Genomic DNA, 18,844 nt, shown 5'->3' on the forward strand with positions numbered 1-18,844 from the left:
CAAGTTGTTCAAGTTAACGAACACTCTTCATGTTTGTTCAGAGCTGTTTGTGTGGTGGTTTCTTTTATATGTGTATGTATGGGTGAAACGATTGTTTTCACCAGAAACCACGGTAAAAATCCTAACAAATAAACCACAAAGGACACCTTTCCCATTATAGAGAGTCATTAAATTCAAGAAACGTCTCTCAATGCAGGTTTTTAAAGCTGCCATAGATAATATATGCCAGTCATTAAACAAAGATATCCAGACCACATCTCTTTATAATAACAGTTCATTTAAAAGGGGAGGCTGGAAATGCAGCATAATTTGACAGTGACGATAATTGTTCATTTTCCAAGATGTTTTCTGTTACTTTGAATGTCAGACCTGACATGGCCCCACCACTAAGATGTGAAGCCACTACCAGCTGGGAACATTTATTTAAGGCTAAGTGTGTTAAAAGCTTGTAGTGGGAGTGGATCCATAGCCAACCATTACAGTCAATTTACACTTTTACCTCAAACACACTTGTGGGTGTCCTAATAGGTGAGGCGGTCGTCCTTTGCAAGTTCAAAAGCATGTAAATAAAAATAGACCAATAAAAATGACTTCATAGGCACATTAAGAGAAAATGGGAAACGGTGGGTGAACTAAATGATAAGCATCTATTTTTACAGAAACCACAATGTATAATTAACATTCACATCATCTGAGTAACTTAAAAACTAAAAAATAAAACTGACTTGGATTGAATCAAGTTGTTGTCATAACTGAAATATGACAACCCCTCCATCCCCCAACCCAGCCTTTGGCGAGAACAGAAAAAGTGGTCATGGTATGACAAAGGCAGAAAAACAAACAAACCACCCAAAATGAGTTGATTTGAGCCTTGATTTTGGAAGGTTCCGCTGCGGATCTGTGGCTGCATGAGCAGCTAGTGAGCTCATGGTGGGTTAAAAGCCGGATGGTTCTGCGCTGCTCCATGCCGAGCCAATCTGGGCTGAGCAGAGCTGAGCTGGGTTCTGGGCACACGGGTGGTTTGCTGTGTCTGGCTTCCTATGCCTTCTCTTGTGTTTTTAATAGACAGCCTGGTCGGGGCGGTGCTCGACCGCAGCTAGAAAACTGTGCTGCCATTTTGGCGCTTGGCCTCAAAAACGCAGTCCCCACAGCTCTGTCTGCAATTTCAAAATAGTTCAGCCCCACCAACTACTTCCCTACCCCCCAGCGAAGAGGGAAACTGGAGAGAAAAAAACACGTCTGTCAGTCGTTATTCTTCCAGGGCCCCTGTCGGACTGCAAGTGTGGAGGAAGCACCTGTCTCGACCCCTTGATCCTCCATTCGTTGTGCAGGTGGAAAGCAAATATCTTTCCCTCCCATTGATTTCTTCTCTCAGTCTCTCTCTGCTACTCTTGCAGTGCAAGCTCCCCATGAAATTACCATGTTGAATATCTGTGGTTAATTAACTAGGCAATTAGGCAATTTGGCAGAGAGGTAAAAAATAACTATTGGTTATTTGTTAAATAATTATTAAAACCAATAGTTTTAAAACTAGAGACATTAGGAGAAAGTAAGGGCATGGAGTGCAACAAAGGTCCCAGACTGTATTAAACAAACAGGATGTTGTGAGTACATGGCAAGTTAGCTTCCTGAGCCACGAGGACAACAAAATTAGTGTTTGAGAAGCAAAACGGATTTGAAAAGAGTTGCCCTATAGGTTTTTTCCTTCCCTGGGACAGTTTTACTACCATGGAACAGGTGAACTGATCTAATTAGCAGTACCATTTGTCTCCCTGGGGCTTGAAAACAAAGCAGGACAACAACAACAACAAAAATACCTACCATGGGGTCCACGTTCAGGATCTTTTTGTCCCTCTTGTTCTTAAAGAGAAGGCCGTTGGGGTCGTCATAAATCACCTCGAAGTTGGGGCTTGAGTTGGACGTGGACACCCGTGTCTTCCAGTTGTAGTAGCTGTAGAAAAAAAGGTAACAGTAATTGTTAGATGTAGCCCTTTTTGAAGTTTTACGGTGATTTCAAACAGCTGCAGTGAAAGGATGCAATGCTGCAACATGGTTCTGTATTGATGATATCTGATGAATGAAATACAATAATGAATTCAATAAAATAAAGGGCTGCACAGGAAAATTCATGAACTTGGCGTAGAATTTGTGATTGGTCTCATGATGGTGTTTAACGTGAATTAAATGTTGCTGAGGGCTGCCATTGACCTGCAGGCCAAATTATGAAATAGACAAAAACCCTGCTTACAGATATTTGTAACTGTAACGCTCCAAATGCACAGCGAGTCACAATGCTCAATAGTCACTGAATTTCAAAAGTATTTGTTTCAAGTTGGACTGTGATTGGCTGGTCACATCGCTGTAACATAACACAGACAGAAAAGATAGGACATGGTTCCATTTTCCAGTTGAAAGCAGCAACACAAAGTCAGAGTGGTTGAGCTTCACAAGACAAGCATGTATTTTTTGAATTACAAATTGGAGTCAATGGTTGACACTTGGTCTGCAATGTGTTTCAGCTCCAGATGTTTGCACATAGAATAACAGTGGATACAGATGTTTTGAATGTAATTTCTCTGGTTAAGATAAAAAAAAAAAAGATATTGCATGACTTTGTAAGATTTTATGAGGAGGAAAAGACTGATGCTCAGTGGTGGTGATGTGTGCTACCTGACCATTTGGCATTCTGCTTTCTTTTCCTTTATAGGCTCACACAGCAGGAGGTTTTAAAACAACACACGAGCACCATATTGAGGTCATGACTTTGCATGTTTCATGGAGGAAAGAAAACTTCACAGATTACAGAGCTTCACTAAGCCACTGCTATCATATCAATATTCAACAGCAGGCATTAAAAGAACTTTGCTTTGCAGGAAAGGAAGGAAAGCAACCTGCAGAGTGAAGTATCTTTTGTGAGAGGCAGAAGTTAAAAGTCTGTTTCCAATTTGATTGTGAGGACACTGTGTTGGAGTTCGCCAAGCCAGGCATTAAAGTAAAGCTGTGGCTAATAAGCAACTGAAACCAAAGAAAGGGTTGAATTCCAAAATAAATGGCCGATTAATTTACAGCATCCGATTGGATCCTGCTCTGCTCTTGTTATTTTTGATACAGCAGAGCAATAGTGTGCAATTTTGGGACAGAGTCAAAGGGACAAAAATGTTTAGCCCTTCAGGTTAAATCACTACATTTAGGCTTTGAGCATGTGATTTATTAACATGTGAAATATTAAGCAATTGGGTAGTGTTTATCCCTGTCAAATCACTGATCAACTAGACCTCTCAAGCAGCCTGCTGGAGGCAACATGTTGGAGAAAAGAAAAAAAATCCATAGCAGCTTGACATTTGCGAGCCACAAAATTGGCAGATCTTCTCTCCCCTTGTTGATGTGAAATACGAGGCGGGTTGGAAGTTGAAAACATCTCATTAAGGTAGTGTTGAATACTGCATTGTTCTCATGTTAAGTTTGGATTCAACACAACCTTTCAGCAGAGAGGAGCACAGCATGAAAATAAGAAAACCAAGTCTCAAAACTGACTTTGGTAAAATAAATAAATACAACCCCAATTCAAAAACAGTTGGGACGTTGAGTAAAATATGAATAAAAACAGAATGTGATCATATGCTGAAACTTTTGAACCTATATTTAATTGAATGCAGTATAAAGACAAAATACCTATTGTTCAAAATGATTGACTTTGGTTTTTGTAAATATATACTCATTCTAAATGTGATGTCTGCAACATGCTGCAAAGAAGTTGGGACAGGAGCATGTTTACCACTGTGATAGATCACCTTTTCTTTTAACAACACATGGAATTGACGATACTAATGAAGTTTTGAAAAATTCTTCCTCATTCTCGCGAGCTCAGCAGATGGGCTCTCTTGATGTATTTTGCACTTCATAATGCACCACACATTTCCAATGGGAGACAGGTCTGGTGCCCAAACTTTTTTACTAAGAAGGGACGTCTCTGAAAAAGACGTGGTCTGGATGGCAGCATATGTTGCTCTAAAACCTGTTGAAATGTGCCTTTCAGCATTAATGAGGCCTTCACAGATGTGATGGTGAGCGATGCCATGAGCACAAATACACCCCCGTACCATCACAATGGCTGGACTTTGAAGTTGCCACTGGCTACAATCTGGATGGTCCTTCTCCTCTTTAGCCCAACATTCATGATTTCTGACAACAACCTGTAATGTGGACACATTTGTTCACTTTGTGTCCATCTCAGATGAGCTCGGGCCCCAGAGTATGCAGCGGAGTTTTCAGTCTTTAGATGAAGAGATCAAAAACACTTACTGCTATTTTATTGGTTGGAAATGTGTTATTTTTCTATGAAGCACTATGATACTTAGTTTTGAAAATGTTTATTATTATTATTATTATTATTATTATTATTATTATTATTTTTATTATTATTATTATTATTATTATTATCATTATTATTATTATTATTATAGCATGACATGTCCGTACTTAATCCATACTGATCATTTTAATTTCAGAAAAAAAGCCTAATAAACACTTCGTATAACAACATTCAGACCTGTTACTGCAGTTGCTTTATTGAGTTGCCATGTTAAAATACTTTAAATAATAAATAACCCTTACTTCATATAGAGCTCTGCTCTCCAAACAGTCATTACCATTTTCAGTGGTTCTCATCATTAGCTGTTCACAGCACTAGTAACACAACTCCACATGTCACACTCTGAGGCGCTGAAGGTTAGCGGGATTCGGTCGTTCCCCAGCAGCAGTTTAGAGTCCAAGAACAAAGTTGGACCTCAGGGAGGAGGCTCAGTGTAAATCTGGGCAGAGGTACGTTATGTTGAGGGGATCGAGTGGGCTGAAGCTGCAGCAACGAGTTGTAAATATGGGACCATAACATAATGGAGAGGTGCCAGCATGCTGCAGGTTATATTTCACTTGCCGTGATGCTTTGCTGGAGCCAATACATGATGAACAGCTGGTATAAAGCATTAATGACCCACACTGTGTAAAATACATCTCAAAATGTTTACATTTACTTTGTGAGACTTCTGCGATCTTTGAAATATTTTGGCTGTTCGGATGATGTCAAGATGTTTTCTGCAGGATCTGTTTCAGAGGTAATCTCTAGTGGCACATAAAACCTGTTTGCAAATAACCATTTGCGTTTGAGCCATAAAAATATTTTCTGACTGCAACATATCAAGCATGCTTGCTACAAATTACAAGTAAACATATAGCAGAAGCAATATAAAAACTTGCCCATGTGGCCTTTCCAAACCCGCAGACCCCCACCATGCAATTTTGGGAAATGTAAATACATATTTTTGCATAATGGTCTGTTTTTGAATAGCTATGAAGAAGGCCAGGTATTCCAGCCAATAATGAGAGCAAGTGAATTTACTGCTGGTATCCTGGCAACATGGTTTTCCTGGATTGGCCATTTGTCATATTCACAAAGACAGTTATTCAGAATATGGGGAAAGAATCAATCTTCATGTCAGCCTGTAGCAGCTCGCATGAGTCTTGATATGTTGACACAGAGACCCACATCCAACTCCTGGGAGAAAATTTCAGGCTATTTGTAGAACAAATTCAAAGACAAGAAATGCTGAACAAAGCGCTGAGCACAGGCATTAAATAATACTATGATTAAAATGAGATTGCTAAACAAGTGAAAATAAGAAATAAAAAAATGGAAATATGTAATTATTAGTACTACAGATTAAAAAGACATGGTCTTTAGTGGTGAACCTTAGAATCCTGACCTGAAAGACTTATGAGTTAACTGGTAACTTGCTTATAAAGACTTGTGACTTAACTTGGACTTGCCATCAAGGACTTAAGACTGGAGATACGTCTTACTTACTCTAACAGACTTGGGACTTGTCTTGATTAATTGATTTTGACTAGAGATTGCAAAGCAGCACAAAGCACAGTGCAGCTGTCATTGCTATTATCTGACGTGCACCACTGTTATTTTCTCACCCAGCCCTTACATTATGTAAAAGGCAAATGTAAGATACACCTACACAGGCAGGTTCACAACACGTATACACTCTGCTTCTGGGGCACTGCAGTTAATTCTGATTCTGATTAATAACAGATGATTACAGGATTGCAGAAGTAGGATGAAGCTTTGTGTGCATAAGAGAGACACACTGTGCCATTTACTCACAGCAGCTGTGTTCGTCTACACATCCAAAGGATCTCATACAGACAGTCAAAGTTCATTTTGTGAAATTGTTGGAGTAAAGCAGTGTATAAATTCTGGCTTCCATCAGAGCTTCAGAAAAAAATAATTTCCTCTGTCCTTCCAAGTTTATAACAACAGTCTTTAGTTTTTCTGCATAAATATTAACAATATTTACTGCAGTGACATTACTGCGCACATGAAAACAAAACTGATAGCAACCTTGTTTATTATTAAACCATTGTTTAAATGATGTTAGGCAGTGGGAGCTTCCTGGTGATTTCTTTATCATATGTTGTATTGATGTGTACATGATTTAACCATTTGCTTTAATAATAAGAGAGGCTGCTTTCAGTAATTAATGCACTGCAGTAACATTTCCATGTGTGCTGTAATGTGGGTTTTGCAGCCACTGTAGATTCTCCTACATGCTAAGAAGGGGAGGGTGAGACGAGGTTTTGCAATCTTGCAAGATTACTGCTAGATGCTACTACACCCTACACACTGGTCCTTTAAGACTTGACTTAGACATGTTATGAACACCTCTGACTTAAGATTTACTTGGATTTGTATTAAATTTCTTTCAGTTGACATTAAATTTGAACCTAATTTTGACGTGTCTTGACAGACTTTAACTTGAGACTTGGCTTAGACTTGTTTTGATTTATTTAATCTTCGACCTCAGCTTGGACTAGGATCAATGACTTGAGACTTGACTAAAATGGTCTTGATTGATTTTGATTTGAGGTTTGTTCTGCACACACCAGAGTTTGACAGCTTTCAAACCAGCATGAAAGAAAACTCACAAATGCACTGCAGTTTTTAAACCACATTGAACGGGTGTGTAAATATACTTGGTCACAATTAAAACTGACTTAATATCAATACTGTAGTTTAAAATGTACTATATCACACTATTTAATAACGGTAATATTGTAGAGAAACACAAAAACAATGTTGGAAGATTTTATCCATGTTGTCCACTTCTAGTAGTCTTTACTATATTTTGATCCAATAAAATACAATGGATTTTGGAACATTTGACAATGGACACTGATGTCTCAGATATCTGTCAACTTTCTCCTGCCAACTTCCAGAGTAATCTTCCTCTCCAGGAAACACATGCACTGGATGCCTCTGAACAACCCAAGCTGTGTGGGGAAACACACTGATGCATAAAATTATAAGGTATGATAGGACGAGAGGTCTGGTATTTTTTTTTTCAAGTTGCCAACAGAGCTGAGTAAAGCAGGTTCAGAATAGACTGCTGCAATGCCCCAATTATGAAATACAAATTGAGGTTTTTCCCTTAAAACTCAGGGGAAAATTATATTGTCTGAGACGTGCTCTCAGACATATGCATACTTCTTCTCTTTGTAAATTAGATCTGACAGTGTTTCAGTGACTATTTATACCGAAATGCCATCCAACAATTAACATTTTTTTGGTCGACCACTTTTATTCCATGGTGAACCGCTTACTTTTGCTAGAGAAATGGGACAGATGTGAGATATTTTAACACTGAACATGAAAAAGACTGACGAAAGTGTGAAAAAAAATATTTTTGAAGCGATGCCGAGAATTTCGTTCGTATGTTGCTTGGATGTGTTTATTGGACCCACCTCCCTCGCTGTCCCATATGAACTGTCACCAGGGCAACTGACTGCACGGTCGGTGCACATTTGGTCACAAAGAAAGCTCCAGCAGCTGGATGGCACCACACCCAGACACATGGACCAGTAAAAGTGTGAGAACCTGGATTTGGTGGAAACAATGACGGTGCTCCCAGCACCGGTTCCTGGTTCCCTATGCATTTACCATGGCTGTTTGACACGTGCACTGTGTCCTTTCACTTTCCATAGTTACCGTGCTTAGCTCTATTGTTATCTCCAGGCGGTCATTTTCCAGAGTAATGTCAACAGTCTCATTATAGGGCTCAGAGGAGCTGGGCTCTCCGCGCTGGATGATATATATCATAAAAGAGCAAATACCTAGCATGTGTATTCGTTCAGCAGTTTTTTTCTGTAGAGCCTGAAGAATACAAGTGCAGTAACTGTTTCTGAAGTTAATGTTTCCAGTGTAAATCACAAAAGGCCTCTTCAGTGTTCAGAGGCAGAGTGTAATGGGTTGAATTTACTGTTAAGCCTTCTGGGGGTGTCATGGGTCTGATTCAACGACAAATCACAGATGGACCATGACCAGTTGACAACCCCATTAGCAAACCCATATCTAGCCACCCACATACACACACTTAATTTATTTTCTCATTATTTTTACTTTTAGCTGCGGATTTAATAATGTTTATTTTAAATATTAATATACAAATTGAGTGGATTTGCCCTAGAAACTACAGTGGCCACGAAACTGTAGAAATGACTGAGGTACAACATGGCGACCTCCAGGGAAGAGGACCAAGCTCCTCTGAAAAAATAAGCAACATTTTTTATAATCAGTGATTTCATGGTTTTAATTCAAAAAAATGCTAAACATTCTCTGGTTCCAACTTCTTAAATGTGAGGATAGGCTGCGTCCTTATTTTAAATCATTGTAAACTGAATACCTCTGGATTATAGACTGTTGTTGGACAAAACAAGACATATGAAAACATCACCTTGGCCTCTAAGAACTTGTGACTGATCTTTTATTATCCTTTAGACTAATTGAACAATCAAAAAATAACTTACATAAATAACTGACAGAATAATCAACAGTAAAAATAATGGCTAGCTGAAACCTTACAAGAGGACCTTGTACTGCTAAACTGCAGTGTCAGTGGCAGAAAACATAATGTTTGCTTCATGCATTGATATCAAGTTCAGGAGAAAACCTACTTTAAGTCTGTAAAGGAAATTCAGAGTTTTTCTTCTAAACATATTACACATGCCAGAAAATAACTGATGCAAACACGAAAAGACTGTGAACTATGTAGTACTGAATTGTGGAGGACACCTTGTCTGTGTTCAGGACTTTTTAGGTGGGTCTGAAATCAAATCGACTGGAGCCATATGTCCCATAACACTGTATAAACCAGAGCACATGAGCACTTAGCATTAAGACCCCTCCTCCATCAGTCACAAACGTACCTTCAGCTACTCTTTCAGTCCAAATCAGCCTGACAGTTACAGCTCACTTCAGTTACAACAACTTGATGCCAAAGACAAAAAAATACAATTCTGTTGCGGATCGAAAGAAACAAGTTATTTCTAGAGTAAGGTCTCTCTCCTCTGGCTCTGGTGAGACAAACATATTTGTACAAGTCGAATAAGGCTGCTAGATTGGGCATCCGTCATGTTGTTTTCAGGTTGTGGTGGTATTTGACACTTGAAGCAGTGGACATGCACACAGCAGAGCAGAGCAGAGAGAACTGCTTATAAATATAAAACCAAATTTAATATATTTATTAAATTTGATCTTTTTTTAATCCTTCAAATCTGACTGAGTGGTTAAAATCACGTTTTGTGTTGTGACAAACTCAGAACAAATATTCACTGTTGCCTCACACGGACTTTAACCAGATTTTTTAAACTCATAAACAGGATATCTTTTGGTAAAAACAAAAAATGATTATTCATTATGTAGACGCTCGCTCTACTTGTCAAAAGTAGATCCTAAAACAATCCTAAAATACATAAACATGAGCTGTTTATTTTGACCACAGTACTGTATATAATTATAACAAGGTGATATCATTTGTAATATTCTAAGATGCTTAAGTTTGTCATCAGGTTTCCCACCAGATCTACACATGCGCCTGCGCGCGCGCACACACACGCACACACACGCACACGCACACGCACACACACACACACACACACACACACACACACACACACACATAAGCCAGAGCCATTACATAATGCAGTGACACAACTGGGTGTTATCCCATATTCCGTCTGACTGGAGCTCAAGAGGCTAATAGTGCCCTGGCTGATGGAGGTTGGAGGTCAACCTCTGTTTGTAAAATGGCTTTAGAAAAATACAGGCGACCAGCCCAGTATCTTCACTCATATTCAGATATTGCTCACTAAGGACAACGTATAAGTCTGGTATGATAACACCTTGACAAAAAAAGATTTATGGTCACTGATGAGAGTTTGTGTCATTCGATATGGACAGAACAGCCCACCAAACTTGGCAGGAGGTCTCTGATGATCACTCTACTGGTGGAACACCGAGTTAAATGAATCACACAAATCAGTCCAAACACTATCAGCACTGAGAACAAACAGCCCGACTGGATTTAACCCTGAGGATCCAGCGTGGGTGCGCCATGTGTGAAGATCAACACACATGACATGGAACGTTTCGGCTTGCCGACAAATATTTATTGAGCTGGCAAACTCTACCGCGGTAGAATATCCCACCCGGCCCCCCCACCATTAAAGCTCGGACACAATGCTTCAGGCCGGGCCGCCAAATCACCTTCGGAGCTGGAACAGTTTCTCTTTTGTATTAAAAGTTAATAAAATAGGACAGCAGTGCAAATATTTTTACAGCAGAAAATGAAGCCAGACACACAGGTGCATTGCAGAGGCTGAGTGCGGAGGCAATATGGTTTTGGCTTCGGAGGAGGCATGCGCTGTGTTTCAACCGTGCAGATCCTTCAAGTTCAATCTTTCAGCCTGTCGCCAAATGCACGCAGGGCAGAGCAAGTGTGCAGGAAAGTTTTATATGATCCAAGTTGTTTGAATTAGAATAATTCATTCAGTAATAAAGGTACGACATTGCTTATTCCAGATGAAAATCAATGTATTCATATTATGTAGGAGAATGTTGGGGGAAAAAATCAACTCTGTGAACAGTACCTTTAAGCACAACACATTGTAACAATTTAAAGAGGATAGGAATCAATTAGGACTACCATATATGTCAGATGTTGCCCAGCCTCTTAAAAAAGTCTTTACCAAACACAGGGAGTGAAGAGGGAGAGAGATAGAGAGAGGAAGGAGGGGAGCAGTCAGAGTGCATAAACAGATGGTCACTTTGCTGGGGAACATTAAATAGACATCAGAGATGCTGTAGGCACATCTGGAGTGGCAGGAAGCTGGGTGCACGGAGCTGCAGATCTGTGGGATAATTAGATGAGGGTCAGGACTTTAGTGTGTGTATATTTATGTGTGTGTGCATGTGTGTTGGAAGCTCACAGTAAAAAGTAATGGAGACAAAAATGTAATGAAGATTTAGCCTTTAAATGCGTCACATTGTATATTTTAAACTGATTTTTCTAGCCTACATGTGCAGTATCAGAGTCAGATTTAGATTAAATTAGTTTAAAGGTTTTAGGAGTTTGCCCCTAAATTATCACTAATTCTTATCAATTATTATCACTTCATTTTGAGTATTTACAAAAGTTTGTCAAGAAAAATACTTTGCAATGTTTACTAATGTTGCCAATATTGCTTCTGTTGTTATGTGGTTTGGTGTTATTAATGCTGTCATAGTTGTAAACTTTCTATGCAAGAAGGAAAATGCTGTGCCTGATTTACTTTAACCAGGTTTCCCAGGAGGTCAGAGGCGTACAACATATGCCTTTACAAATGATGTTTATAGGACCCACCCACCCAGTGTGCCTGCTAAAATAAATCAAGGCCAGCGTTCAACTGATTTTTGGTCCGTGCTTCTCGTATGGAGTCAAGATCCTGGAGGTGACTCAGAACATACTGTAAAAGGAAAAAAGATGAGATTCAACCTGACGAAAATCTTAATAAGGCATTTTATTTTAGTTTTTTTTTACACACTTTATACGCTGTGAGTTTTGACCCCAACTCAAACAAACACCACCAAAGAAAAAAAAATCTAAATGTTTTACCAACTAATAATGTTGTTGAGATAATTTACTCATCTTGTTTAGATGAATCTGAATCTTTTAATTTGGAAACCCAAATAAATTTGTATTTTATGTTTTTTAAGTAAACTCATTGAAGTGACAATGAATAATGGTTAATAATTTAATATTTTCAATTGCAACCATTTCATTTCCAAGCCCCCAAACTCAAATCTCCATTGATGACTAATGTCAAAATTAACAGTCTCACAATAGCAAGATGAAGTTATTACTTTTGCAACTGACATAAAACCAAAATATTCTGATGCAGTCTTGGTTCAATATCTACATTTCATGTTGGAACTAAAGGTTGAGGTAGGAAATAATGGAGGAAAGACTTCAAAAGTGTTTAAAAAGCTGAATAATCTTCTGCATATAATCCTGAGCTGCTGCAAATGTTGGAAGTTTAAAAAATAATGAATGTCAAAGGAGAAAAGGCTGATGCATTTAGTCTTTAGCATCTAGTTTGTGCGTGTTGTCTCAATATGTTGTAAAGAGCTATCACAGCTCCGATCCATTCATTTTTCTTCTTCTTGTCTTTTAAATTCTCATACTTTGCTCCAGGGAGATACTGTGCGACTGCTCTTTTTTACCCTCCGTGACGTTGCAGACTGCGTACGTGAACCTATCCACCCTTCCTTGCTGGAGGTGGGAGGTGGAGGCCAGAGCTGGCGCTGGTGTCGCTGCTCTGTGTTCTTTGTGGCTGTGGAGGAGGAGGAGGGACAGGATTCAGAGTCCTGCGGTGGGAGGTTTAGTGCACTGAGTGGGCAGCAGCTCCAGCATCTGCTCCCTCTTAGCGGCAACCACACTGGGTGTTATTGTTCCCGACAGAGATGAAAAAAAGGAGGGGGGAGTGGGACGGTGGGGGGCAGGGGTGGAGGATGACATAGGAGGGGAGAGGTAGCAAAGCTTGGAACACGAGGTTAGAAATGTTGGAAATAAAGACAGAGAGATGTGCAAATCTGATGAAGTGGGGCTTTAGTGGGTGAAAAAAAAGAGAGGGAGTGTGAAGTCAGATGTCACATGGAGGGAGGGCAGGGAGACCCGTGTAGGGGGGAAGCCTCATAAAAGCATCATTAGGGAGTAGGCTGTACCTCCAGGCATGCTCGCCCAATGAGTCACACCTACAGCTTGTTAGGGCTTCCACTCGCCGAGTTCAAGGCCATGAGCGGGGTTGTGTGTCAGAACACATGGTGAGAAATGGATAAATAAAACAACAAAGCTTTGCATGTCTGACACTTCGGTTTCAAAGAAAGGGAAAACCACTTCCAAAAATAAAACACGGACTGTCACTCTCGTTGTCCTTTAACTCCTGCAGCAAAAACATGTTTCTACACACCAATGATATCACACTTTAATATTAACATAGATGTCGTGCTTATAAAACTGGGGCTCTCTGTGGTACGCTTAGGCCTAATCCACACATACATGGGTATTTTTTTTAAAAAAGCTGTTTTAAAACCAAAATGATCTCCATCCAGACAGGCATTTCAGCACTGTTTCAGAAGAAAATCCCTGTCCATATTAACACACTGAAGACATATTAAATGACAATCACTTACATGCACATCCCGTTTTAAACAAGCATACTGTAATGGTGAGGTAGGGATAACCAGGATGTCTGAAGCCTGTTTCAGAAGAGTGTTTTGTCTGCTTATGTTTACTTGCTCAGATGCTGATTTGATCTTCTATCCTTTTTTTTTTGTGCATCTACCATACTTCTACCAGAATACGCAGTTAAATAGTTTCTCTTCAGTGTTAAATAGATTCTCTTTGCTTTTTCTGAGTCTGGCTTCCCGCCTGCTCGCCTTGCCCTGATGCTGTATCTGTCAGAAACAGCTCTATCTGAATAAACCTTCAACAGAAACACAACAAACCTTAGAAATAGAAAAATCTTAAGACAAGGTCCACTCTTTAACCTTTTCTGGAGGTTTCAACTACATCTCAGGGTTTTTATTGGTAGATTGACTTTTCCCAGCTGTCAAGGACAGTGAGAAATTTGATCCACTAATAACAACATCAGTCTTACTTTTCTAGTTTTGACCTGACAGTCTGAACATAGATCGCCAGTTTAACCATGTTATCAAAACCGCTTATTTGGAAGTGAAAATGAAGCTGGAAGTGAAATGCTCAATTAAAATAAGCTGTATTGTTTTCAGGGTATTTAGTGAGGTAATTACTGCTCTGTATCACTGTCACTTCAAAACTCTTATCAGTGTGGTCAAACTGGGGATTTGTTTTCAACCTCTGTGGTCGTAATGTTCATCCTATGGCCTCTGTTCTAAAGTGTGACTTGTGATTTGGCCCTGATTTAAGCTGAAGAGTAAAAGCTCAAGCCAACAGGAATGATGGGCAAATCAGAGAAAACTAGATCCAGATCAGGGGAAAAAAGCAGTTTACCTTTAGATTCTGTCCACAGGAGGACATTAAAGACCATGCTCTCCCCAGTGTCAACGAGGTTATACAGGGTGCATGTCATTTGGCTGAACTCTGAAAGTAACCATGTAATACACTCATTCACCCCTTGTCTAGTTGTGTTTGTCCTCAAGCGATTTCTCGCACGTATCTGAAATGTTGGTAATATGTTACTATGCATGAGCATGTGGAATGTGGGAATGGTTTTGGCTCCAGTAATTTGCTGACAGCTCTCACAGCTCTCCTGATAGACACCGAATTATAAAGATGTTACCTGCCCCACCGAGGGATACAAACTAAATTTTAGCTTACACCTGTAAGGTCAGCAGTTCACTTGTGGCTTGGCCTGGAATTGTGCGACTGGCATTGCTGAATGTAGCCGTTCAACATACAGTACATGATGTATCTTGGCTAAATATGCCAGATTTAAGCACATGAAGAATTTGTTTTCAAACTTAAAGCAGCTATGAGAAGATTTTTTAAATAGAATTCTGGAATTTTTCAAGTTATTCCACTCATGATCACTTTGCTTTAGAGGAAAAATGCTCTGTCTTGCTTGTATTTCTTTAAACCAATAACCATCACCGAAGATGTAGCAAATGTGCCCCTGCAAAATAGTGTCAACGAGGAACTTTTTTTAGCTTAACATTTTTATGTCTATGAACTCTGGCATTAAAATGACTATATAACTGCAAAAGACAAGGTAACAGCTGTTAGCTTGTTTACATTTGTACCATTAATGTACCACGTGCTAATTTGTCACGTTCAGCATGTAGTTATCTCTCTGAGGTTGTTGTTTTTTACTGGGGGAACACAAGTAGCAGACACCTACTGGAACAAGTCATCCAGTGGCAGGCTTATACCCACAAAGTACATCTTGTGAATCTAGAGATACAGAGATACAGATATTACCCTCTGCATATGTCCCTTAACATGAGGTATGAAATGTTTTGTCAGAATTGATTCAAGATTAAAAAATAAATTGCTCAGAGTATCACTGATACCCTACCTTGCATCAGGGATATCGGTGAGGTTACATGCCTGCTCAGAGCTCAAAGGATACTAAAAGACAATTCGCACCCCAGCCACAGCCTGTTAACCCTGGCATGCAATGCGGAAGTATCGGCTGCTGCACCACCAGACTACAGAACAGCTTCTTTTCTCAGGCTTTTAAATTCATTCCCCCTCACTCCATCAAAATGAATAGTTTAATGTTTTACTAAGTGTTGTTTGAAGGGACTACAAACTCAAATTCCACGATGGAATCTTGTGTCATAAATCGACCATTAAATGAACCTCTGAACCTTTGATTAGCACTTAAATCTTTCAGAGAAACCATGCAACTGTCAGTCTAACACTGCACGAAAACAGCTAACTAGCTAACAGTTACTTTCATGATTGATATATTTTAATTTTCTAGAGCACCAGGTGACATTTTAAAATTGTTTGTTTTGTTCAATCAACAATCAAAACCCCAAGTGGTATTAAATTTAAAGTGATATAACAGATTTTCAACAGATTTTCAAAAGAATCCAGCTTCAAATCAGGAAGATGAGCACATACCCCAAACCCCAAATTCAGAAATTGAACTCCCTGTCATAAGTTAGTGTGTTCATAAAGGATCACTACATCAAAAATTGACCATGTAAATAGACATGTATCTTAAGTAATGTCTATAATCTTAAGGGCTCCCATGGCAATAAAATCTTTTACATTTATCTGTGATGACAATTTTACTACACAGTAGAAGAAGATCATGATCTGATGGTTTAAACCTGCTTTAATCCTGACTCTAATCATGTCTTTCTTGTTCAGACACGTTCAGCACTTTGGCAGCTCTGCTCCATTTTACTATAGAAGAGAATATTAATTTCACATCTATGTTGAAGCTACAATGGCTGGTGCTGTACATACCAACTACAATGGCCCTTTGCACCGCACCTTCCAAGCCTAAATTGGTCTCTCACATCAACCTGAGTCTTTAATCCGGGCTAATAAGATTTCCTTACCCTTCAAATCTTGTCAAATCCCACTCAAGCAAAGGACTCCCCAACCAACGTGGACATGCTACAATGGAAGGAGACTTACCATAAATCTGAGCGTCCTGGCATGAGCCTCTTCTTTCCGTTGAAATATGGTTCAAAATCTTGGGTCTTGAGTCTGTGGGCGTAGTCTATATAGCCAGATACTTCCTGTCCAAGAGTATTATGATCCCTTATGAAAATGACCGACTGTAAAAAAGAAAAAGAGAGAGAGAGAGAAAAAGAAGGAAACCCTCTGTGTAAATAATCATGGCCATCAAGCCTCTCCTGAGTAAAAGCCGGGAAGGCCAGTGACACTTGTTAAAAGTGGACAGATAGAGGGGATCTGTTACAAATCCTCCCACTTTGAAATACAGAGGCTCATGTTATACTTTGAATCAGATCCAAATCAGAAACGACTCCAACTAATGTCATCCTGCGATGGCCTGAGCTCACCGAGGTGGGCCGTCTACAGAATATCCTGCTCAGATAAGTGCGTGGGACTCGAGCTGATTCCTTCGACTCAGTAACTAGAGTCTAAGTTCCGTTCCAACACACCTACAGTCCAGGCAAGAATGTAGCTTGAAATGACATGAAATGTGGAGTCCTGGGTTTAAACTTAATACGCTTAAGTTGTGTGAACAGTTAAGGGGGAAAAGTCAAGTAAAGACCAAAAAGGGCCCTAAAAGGGTCCTTAAAAAAGGTGATAAAAATTAACAACCCTCACTATTCAAAGGATTTAGAGTAGAGTTACAGATCCATCTAATTTTAGGGCATCCCTTTGATAGTTTCAAAACTAAGTCTGACGTGTTACCAAACTAATAATGTTTTGCTGAGATCATTTACTTTGCATCTTTGGATAAACTTGCATTGAAGTTTGATTCTAAACTCAAAAATCTAGTGAAGGCAGTTGCCTTTAATAATATTTTTTACAGTGTGCTCCCCCTTTGTTGCTCACCACAATGTGTCTCTCTTTTGCTTTCATTTAAGGGTATTTTTTTTAGTTAATTTTGTCCAAATGAGTTGAGGCTCTAAGAATAGAGGAAGATTTGTGATTTTGCTGTACATAAATAAAACTGACCCATCTTGACTAGATTCACAGAATACAATAAGACATATCAATGTTTATTTTTCCGTTTTATAAGTTTGTTCTTTTTGGTTTATTTTGATGAGCACCATTTCCTACAAGTCTAATGCCGATTTAATCATTACCAGTTTGACAGACCAATTAACCACCCTGGTTTAGTTGTAACAACAGCAGACTCACTTCCCTTACTTCCCTTTTAATCACAAGAAAAACCACATGAAAATGGCAAATCAGTGCTTTGATGTGGAGGTCTTCGGACAAGATCTCAAATGAGCCTAAACCCCACATGGGTTCGTTCAAAGAAACCCACTCCAAAAGGGACCAGCAGACAGTCAGGCTGGTCTGAAGCAGACCCGAGGAGTATTAGACCCAATCCAAAATGCAGTCAGCCTGAATGGACCAAAACAGAGGGAGAACAGCAACACTGGCAGCAGCACGATGCTCCAACAATTACTTAGCCGTCACATTTGTAAAAAGAGGCAACACACATCAGAAGAAGAATAATTACTTCATTAATCCTCCTTGGGGCAAATTCATCTTTACACTCTGATTAGTACTTCGAGAAAAAAAGTTGGGTTTGACAGACTGATGCTTCTATGAATAATAAATAACTTATAATTAGGACTGGGTATCATTAAGTTTTTATTGATACTACTAGGCTTAGTGATACCGATGTTTGTACTTTTTCCATGACTAAATAATTGCTTTTTTAAATATATTTTTCCAAAAACACAAATAAAGAAAATAATTACAACTGGATATTTTTATAACTAGCAACTGTTAAGTTTGCAACAGCAAAGTCACTATATAAACTCATTAATAACTCACTGGAAACAAATCTAAAATGTGAATAAAATAAATGATATTCCTGACATCAAAATACTGAGTGATGTTTAGTAATAGTGAAGAACACAGACATCAGTCAGTATCTTCATCGTGTCCTCTGTCCTCCTCCCTGTGATGTTGATGTGAATCACTGTCTGCAGGTCTCTGCCTGCAGAGAGAGGGGGGTATTCATCTCATTCAGTAATAAGTTGGACAAACTTTAATATACGTAGCAAACTAAGTTAAACAGTTAGACATACAGAGTTGAGCTAACGTGCAAAACAGTGGTGATGGATGAGAAATGATGGCCAGAGCAGATTAAAATATCACTGGCTACACGTTTACATGTTTGTGCTTGTTAATCAGGTATTGTGATGTATTCATCAAGCCAAAAGCCATCATTTTGTAATGCAAATTAACACATCAATTTATTAGTAGTTTCACAGTTTTACAAAGATAAGGCCTTTGCACATCAGATGTGTTTCTTC

At 39.2% G+C, this 18,844-nt stretch overlaps 1 protein-coding gene across 3 annotated transcripts in view; it reads right to left on the reverse strand.

The window, feature by feature from the left end:
• Window positions 1-18,844, reverse strand: part of cfap299 (cilia and flagella associated protein 299) — an 89,689-nt gene that overhangs the window by 4,652 nt on the left and 66,193 nt on the right. For 2 of the 3 annotated variants that reach the window (XM_084728195.1, XM_084728196.1), the window contains exons 4-5: window positions 16,512-16,654; window positions 1,822-1,951 (exon numbers count right to left, since the gene is read on the reverse strand). In XM_084728195.1, coding sequence (XP_084584321.1) covers window positions 1,822-1,951; window positions 16,512-16,654 — 273 coding nt within the window. Of the gene's footprint in view, window positions 1-1,821; window positions 1,952-12,253; window positions 12,712-16,511; window positions 16,655-18,844 lie in introns of those variants that run through there. The other variant, XM_084728197.1, reaches the window with a different exon arrangement.

This window comes from Lutjanus erythropterus, chromosome 10, assembly GCF_056507025.1.
Source record: "Lutjanus erythropterus isolate fLutEry1 chromosome 10, fLutEry1.hap2, whole genome shotgun sequence".
Lineage (NCBI taxonomy): Eukaryota > Metazoa > Chordata > Actinopteri > Lutjaniformes > Lutjanidae > Lutjanus > Lutjanus erythropterus.